Source organism: Pagrus pagrus (assembly GCF_965226575.1).
Source record: "Pagrus pagrus genome assembly, chromosome: 18".
NCBI classification, from domain to species: Eukaryota; Metazoa; Chordata; class Actinopteri; order Spariformes; family Sparidae; genus Pagrus; species Pagrus pagrus.
The window spans coordinates 10,765,843-10,774,045 of NC_140202.1; the positions used below are offsets into that span (position 1 = coordinate 10,765,843).

The 8,203-nt window shown below is 41.5% G+C and overlaps 1 protein-coding gene across 3 annotated transcripts in view; it reads left to right on the forward strand.

Moving 5' to 3' along the window:
* The window catches only part of tiam2a (TIAM Rac1 associated GEF 2a), a 73,519-nt gene extending 68,389 nt beyond the window's left edge, over positions 1 to 5,130 (forward strand). For all 3 annotated transcript variants that reach the window (XM_084380567.1, XM_084380568.1, XM_084380569.1), the window contains 5 exons: positions 763 to 821; positions 936 to 1,038; positions 1,298 to 1,391; positions 2,529 to 2,683; positions 3,018 to 5,130. In XM_084380567.1, the coding sequence (XP_084236693.1) occupies positions 763 to 821; positions 936 to 1,038; positions 1,298 to 1,391; positions 2,529 to 2,683; positions 3,018 to 3,700 (1,094 nt within the window). In that variant the 3' untranslated portion in view covers positions 3,701 to 5,130. The remainder of the gene's footprint in view (positions 1 to 762; positions 822 to 935; positions 1,039 to 1,297; positions 1,392 to 2,528; positions 2,684 to 3,017) is intronic.
* Positions 5,131 to 8,203: the final 3,073 nt, after the last annotated feature.

Here is an 8,203-nt window from a genome sequence, read left to right on the forward strand (position 1 = left end):
TATGGTCAAATATGGTCAGACTCCAAACACCAAGATGGCTACGGCCATGATGCCAAACTGAAGGCTTCAGAATGGTAGTCCACAAACCAATGGGTGACACCATGGTGGGTTTATGCTGGGGCTGTGCACTGGGGACATGCCACCATTTCTGTTGCATTCTGGGATAGTGAGTCCCTGAAGAAGCAGGGTCAGGGTTTCTGGCACGACTTCACCTACTCCCAAGGTGCATGAGAAGTGAGAAAGTCTAAAAGGTCAAAAAGCTCCAGCAACACTTGCAGTTTATAGAACAACTTTATTATTAGACTGACGGGTCTCGACTTGAGGCCTTCATCCAGGTCATCCCTGGTCAAAATTAGTCCCTGAGACTTCCATTCCCACATGTCCTACCCTTGAAAGTGTCCAACAAAGTGTTAGCTGCTATTCCTATGAAGTCCACATTGTTTTATCTCTTAGGGGCTTAGGGCATAAACAACCAAATGGAAGACAATTTTTAATACTGAATCAGTTTTTAAATGTCATCTATGGATGGTTGCAGTTAAAGTTTAATCAGTCCAAACACAAGTTTATTGGATTTGCTGTACAGCCACACAGAATTGTGTCTGTGGTAGCACTATTTCAATATTCGTAGCTGTAGCGCTGATGTATGCTTTAGGGCTTCAAGCTGGCAGCTAAAATGCTTCTGTGGGTTGCTCTCCTTCAGTCGCTTTCCCCAGGAGGCAATCGCAGTCAAAACTAAGACGCTGATATGTTCTCTCTCACCAGTGTTCAAGAAAGCGGTGATATTGGTCTACAGGGAAAACAACAAGCTGAAGAAGAAGATGGTAAGTGTAGTGTCTGTTGCACTCTTTTACTCTCACATGCCACAAACAGTGTCCTTGGTGTGAAACGTAGCGTTTTTTTCTTCTTCCCTGCACGACATTCTCTGTGATGACCAGACAAACCCTCGTTCAGCACTTTCTCACGGAGATCCGGACCCCTTTAAATTCCGTTGGCTCATCCCGCTCTCTGCGCTGCAGGTCAGATTGGGAAATACTGCAGGTAAGAGGCCGGCACACTGCCACATTATCCACACTAAATCACTCACAAAGTACATCCACTAAATCTTTTGTTCTTTCTCCCCCTTCATATTTCCCCACACACACCCCTAAGCTTATTCTCCTTGCCCACACACATGCACGCACATCTTCTGGCATTTCGAGTCAGCTCCCACCCTCCCTCCTTATCGCCTTCTGAAACCATAAACCATATTTGGACTGTGTGATTAAAAGCCTCTCCTTTATTTCCTTCGCTCTCCCAGGAACAGGCACAGAAAGCAGCTGCATCTGGGAGCTGATTCACTCCAGGTCTGAAGTGGAAGGCAGACCAGAGACAGTCTTCCAGCTGTGTAGCAGGTCAGAGATTAAACTTTCAGGTGGAATCAGCAATGAGTTATCGTGGTGTGCACTCATGGATTCCAAATTCATTTTTTTTTTACCCGTTACACATTTTTTATAGGATAAGCAAGGTTGATTACAACTGTAGACTTATTTTTGTAGTTGTGGCTACCATTTCTATTGGATAACACTTTCCTCACCCATGTAATTGCTGAGATCTGGGAAAACAGAACTGCTATAATGAAGTTCAACAGGGCAAGAAATACAAGCAGTCAGGCGGTCAAGCTGGTCATAAACAAGCCAACAGTTTAGCCATTAATAATCATCATCGCACAAACTGTGGTGGATGTTTAAAACAAATGTATTTTTCCTTTTTCCAAAAAATTTAGCTGACCTCTGTTTGATAACCTGTCTGATCATCTGACTGATTTGCTCCTTCAGTCTTCTCTTTAGCAATGTTACAGTTTTCATAGATCTTAAAGTTGTTAGTGGATGATGGACAGTTTGTTCTAGGTTACAAAAGGAGAACCAAGGTGTGATGAAGTGGCAGCATCATTTGAGTTGCCGTTTTTGTTTTTGCTGTTGATACCACTCATATCTGTCCGTTTGACATGAAGCTGCAGCCAGCAGCTGGTTAGCCTACCTTAACAAACAGGGTAAAGCCACTCAACAGGCTGTGTACACAGTTCTCATATTCCCCAAAATTTCAAAGTAAACCTATAATGATAATACCTGTGTAAAAAAAAAAAAAAAAAAAACATTCTCTAGAAAATGCAAATGTTTCATTGTCCTTTTTGGTTCATGTTGCATGTTTTCATATGTAATTCAGTAATCTAATAAAGCCACTTTTGTTTTCATATCATGGCGCCAATAGAAGTCAAGTTACGTTACAACTACCTTGTGTTGTATTAGCATTTAACAGTATAAACTGTCTATATGGGGACAGTGGTGAGAGTGAAGCCTGTGACCAAACTGGTAAATTCTCATTACACACTGTGAAATTGGGATCACTCCTAATTAATTAAATCATCCATTTCACTGGGGACACAATGGAACTCTCTCACCAATCCCCTTAATCTATATTTAGCTTTGGATATCAAGTTAAATATACCGTGTGCTCATGTTACTATGGTACCTCTGCTGTGTCCTCCTCAGTGTGCCAGAGAGCAAGGTCAACATCATCAAGGTGATCCGCTCCATCCTCAGGGAGAACGTGAGGAGGAACATGAGGAGCGATGGCACATTAGAGAGGGGCTGCAAGGAGCGCATGACACCCCTGCGCAACACCCTGCCCTCCTCCGCTAGGCTGGGTGAGTGTTCAGAATCATGGAGGAGAACATTTCTGACAATTAAGGATCTATGAACAACACTTGACATTTGGAGTACCAGGCACTGTTTTTCCTGGGAAAGTTTCCTATAAAAACATTTCCACATAGGACATAGGAGGGATTCTTGTTGACTGGTATTTAGCCTTTAAGGTCATTCGGCTTTAAACATCAACAGTGCAACGCTAAGTATGCGTGTACTTTAGAGATGATCGTATCTTACTTTTTAGGTCATAAAATGCTAGAGGGGCTTATGGTGCAAGAGTTGTGCTCAGATAAGAGGGGCATTTCTGACTCCCATCTCCACATTTGTTACCAGGTTCCTCCCGGGCTTCCTGGTTGTGTAAGCAGCCACTTGGAGATCTGTCCGCCCAGGCCGGGAATCCCAAGCTGGGGCCAGACTCAGACGAGGGAAGCCTGAGCAGTGGAACCTACAGTTTGTCTGGGGCTCCTCCACCTTGCACCTCTGACTCACAGAACTGGTCTCAGGCACCTGGATCCAACTCGCAACCCCGCTCCACCTCTGCTGTGAAAGAGTCTGATATTTTAAGTGATGAGGACGATGACGGCTTTAGCGAGGGAGGAACAAGGAGGGACAGTGGAGACAGCAGTTCTCCAACTAGCGCCATTGAGGCTCAATTTCTCCAACTTCAACTGTCAGAGGACGCTGTGTCGCAATGTGCACCAGCTCCCTGTGTTCAGCCTGAGGGAGTTGGGGACACTCCAGAGACCCAACACAAACTCCTGCGAGGACACTTCAATGCTGTTAAGAGGAAGCCCAGCAGTTTCAGGCGGAGCCAGGGAGCCCTGTTGAACATGAAGGCAAACAGCAGGTCACTGGACAGCCAGACGGATGCAGCGTCACCGTCAGCCGTAGTGGACCTCAACACGTTGCTGGAGAGAGAGTTCAGCGTCCAAAGTCTGACTTCTGTAGTGAATGAAGACTGTTTCTATGACCAGACTGAGAGCTGTGCCACGGACCCTGCTGACACCACCTCCTAGTTGGGGGCTGGATGGACAGAGCAGAACTATATTGTGCCCTAGTCAAGAGTTGGAGATGCTGAGCCTCTGTGACTCTCTGCAGGCTCTTCCAGGGTGGCTGTGAAGCTGTGCCTCAACTCGGAAGTGGGTTTAGTAAGCCACACACCTGCCCGCTAAAAGTTGAGACGTAAATCTGTTCTGATGGAAGCCGATTGGCTCACAGGCCTAGTTTCTCCCCTCAGAGAGGCGAAGCGAAGTAATTTCTGTCCCAATGATAATGACTGCAATGAATCTGCCAAGCACTGATGCGTTCCTGCGGTCTCCTCAGCTCTCTGGGCTTTGCCTCGTCCCGACAAACTGTTTGAGTGACGTATTCCATCCTAGTTTCGCCTGCAGTTTTTAATTGGTTTTAGACCCTTTCTATGAGGAACAGGAGAATGTCATTCATCTCTGTCCTAAAAGTCCACTGTCCATACGGAGCAACAAGATACTGAGATGTATCAAGTTCAGTTTGTTGAGTCCTTACTGTGCTCCATGTTGTTTCACAGTTTGCTGGACAGTAGAGGTCCAGTGTTCAGGCTTGCTAAATATTTCATTTGTTTGGTTTCAGAGAACTAAACCGCTTATAACATATTGCATATTGTTACAAATGAGGAGGCACTGAGTGAAGGCTTTCACAGACGAGATCCACCCAAAGAGCCCCGGCGGTCAAGTCAGACTTCCTGAGAAGAGATGACTTTGGCCCTAAAACACTTTCGCTACCAAGCCTTTTTGCTGTATTTTGTGCACTAAAGTACACTGTTTGCCTATATATTTTAAATATTTTTTATCTGTACAGGTTTTATGTAATTAATGTTTTTATTTATTTATAGGTTTGATTATGTATATCTTAGCAAAGTAACTTTTTTGGGTGAAGGCTTGAACTGCTACCTAAAGATTTGGTCTGTTAGAACATAAAAAAAAGAGGCAATACAGCTTGACATTTTTTTCCACTTCAGTTTAAATGGAGCCTACTGGTTTTTGGTTGTCTTTCGCTGAAGATTGTTATTTCCAGTGTGTGCATTGGAAGGTGTTTTTTGAGATCTGGCTGCTTAATTGAATGATTTAAACTGCAATAATGTTCAAACACCAATGTTTCTCTTTGTTTATCTGTCTGTGTATATAATCTTTTCTATCTTTGAAGCATTTATGTATTCTCTTATACATACTTGACACTGTACAGGTAAGAAACAAGGCAGGAATTCGCAATAAATGCAGACAATATTTTTGTATAACGCTTTGTTTGCCATAGCAGAAAGTACATGTTAAGGTACTATAAAAAAGGCAAACCACTAGTACATTCTTTACCTTTTCTCAGCTCAACTTTACATGCCTTTAATGCTAGCATACCAATGAATGTGAATGCCCTATTCTTATGGAATTGTTTTATAAATAAAAGTTTTATCTGTGAATGATGCCTGGAGGAAGATGCTTTAAACTTTCAGTTCAGCTGTCGGTTCAGTTTCACGTATCCTTTCTGTTCAATTGACAGGTAGCGCAGAGCTGGGAAGTAAGTGTCTTATCTCAGGCTCGGTCCCTTGGCTAGTCTTGCCACCAGTCCCTGATTAGCTGTCATAAAGAAACGTAGAAGTCTACATCCTGTTATTGGAAGAAAAGGTATATCCTCAATAGAATACATAATTATCTGACAGAAGTGGGGCACAGTTACATGAAGAGAGAAAGCTTTACTATGGTGCTTGGACTTTATACATGTTCATGTGTGAAATTAACCAAGCTGTGTGTTGGGAAATGTTCAACTGGCTGAGCACGTTTAGCGCAATAAATTAGTTTTTCTATTCTTTATTCTCTTTGATTTTAAAGCCAGCAGACTGAAAACACCCAAATTATGAATAAAATTACATCTTGTAAGTCTCATTCATTTTTCCCCACTTAGCCCTGGTATTATCTGCATGGCTAGACAGTTTCAGCTTTATTTTGAGACAGTACTGACATTTTGGCACTACCCAAATGGGAGTTGAATGGAAATAAATAATGGCGCTTCAAGTGAGTCTCTATAACATTTTCTGTACAATGGTCACTGTGTCCATAAGTGATAATTATGTGACACTGTTTCATGCTTAAACTTGAAATGAACAGACTAAATATCAGCTATATCGGCTATATCTAGCTAAGTTACTGCTCATAACAGACCAAGTACAGCTGTAGCACCAAAAACCTGTGTATCAAATCTGGTGCTTTTTATTATTGCTGCAACTAACAATTTTATTCATTATCTATTAATCTTTTAGTCTATAAAATATCAAATAAAAAGCACTGCAATATCTCAAGGTGACGTCTTCCAGTTGCCTCTTCTATCCAGCCAACAGTCCAAAACCCAAGGCTCCTTTTTTAACTATCGTAAATGTCAAAGAAACGCAGCAAATTCTTACATTCAAGACGCTGGAACCAGCAAGTGTTTGACATTGTTGCTTAAAAAATTACTTATCAACATCATGATCAAAATAGTTGCCAATTCATTTTCCTTCAGTTGACTAACCAGCGCTGTTCTGCTTCCTATTGCTTGCAAACCTTTTTGTAAGAGGAAGTATGAGATATTTCGTAATTCAAAAGTTCCATACTGTCACTTAAAGGTGTGTTTTGGGTAAAATGACCCTTTAAGACACTATTTACAACCTGCTCCCAACCCACCACATATTCACTTTAATGTGATCCATGGGGCTACACAAAGGAAAGCTATATGTTTACATAGAGCCACACAGGATTATTTCCTGACATGGTATACTACTATTCTGGAGTCACAGCATTTCACAATCTGTGACAAATCACTTGGAGTGAAAGTGTCATGATGGTGTCTGGGTAGCAGCTACACTGCGAGCTGTCAACTGGCAACAAGGATAACACTGCGTCAAGTCTGGTGTAATTCATCAGGTTACCATGCAATGACAGACAGCTGTGGCAGTTTGATGGTTTGAAAAACACACTAAAAGCTATCCCGGTTAATACTGAAGAGTGCTGGGCTGAGGATCATTATTCTTGATTAATGCAACGTTTTGTCAGAATGATTTATGCTGATTTTTGTCTGGGAATGACGAACTGTAAAAGAAATTCTCCAATCATCTCTAACCTGCCACAGTCTAGACACCTCAGCATTAGACTGTTCCAGACCACTAATAGCTGACCATTGTCATGAAGCACTGTGGTTGCAGCGTCATGTTGTGGGGGTGCTTTGCTGCAGGAGGGACTATTGCACTTCAGCATCTCATGACATCAGCTAGGAAGTTAAAGCTTGGATGCAAATGGACAATAAATTCGAGAATACTACCAAAGTTGTAGCAAAATAGCTTAAGGATTGTGAGAAGCTTGTAGAAAGGTTACTAGGTCTATGTAAACTTCTTGAAAGCCAAAGTCACTCTAGAGTTATTCTGACATTTCACATTCTTAGATATTTATTTTACCTGACCTAAGACATGGAATGTTTACTCAGATTAAGTTTTAGGAATTGTGAAAAAACTGAGTTCAAATGTATTTGACTAAGGTGCATGTAAACTTCTGACCTCAGCTGTGCATAATGTTATCATATAGCACATGTGATAACATTTGTTATTTAGGAATTGTGAAAAATTGAGCTCAAATGTATTTGGCTCAGATCAACGTAAACTTCTGACCTCAACTGTAGATAATGTTATCATACTTCATATGTGATGACATATTTGTTGCACTTGATGCCAGTTCATTCCTCACTATATTTCAGTGGGGCATGATATAGGCCTACTTGGCATCTATACAACTTCTTTATACAAAACATAATTTAACATGACTCACTGATAACATGAATGTATTTAACAAACTTACATTTTCACTTATTTCCTGATATATTTGACCTAAACCTTGCACTTTTGTAAAATTTTGAATGTACATTTTTAACAGTACAGTTGTATAATACATGTATCAACAGTTCTGCCATTTTGAAAACGCAGTTTGTCAAATACTGGCGTTACAGGAGATGGTGCATTTAATGCAAGTAAAACTATCATTAGACATTTTCAATTTGTGGGGAATACATCAAAAAACACCAGAGTTGGCTCCTGTGACCAGCTCAACACTCTTCTCTAATTAAGTTGTTTTACTAGTGAAACACCTAGATTTGTCTGATAGCCTACCTGGCAGCCGATTTGATGCAAGGATGTAGTTTTAACTTACCGGTAACAGCAGGACTGGACGCGGTTACCGCACATACTTGTTGGAAACGGAAGCTAGCAGCCTCTTCGGTCATAATTGTTGTATAACAGGCAGCTGAAGTGTAATTTTGAGGTAAAATATTGATGCTAACGTTTAAGTATATCATACAGGTGTATCTGATAAGCAGCTAATTCCTTTCTCCTGATGCGTGACGTCAGTTTTCACCCTCCAATCTCTTCCGACACCGGCGATAATCTTTAAAAATAAAAGCTCACGATAACAGAAAACCACATCGTCTTTCTTTAGGGTCACTAAGCTTTCTGGATAACACACGGGCAGCCATGC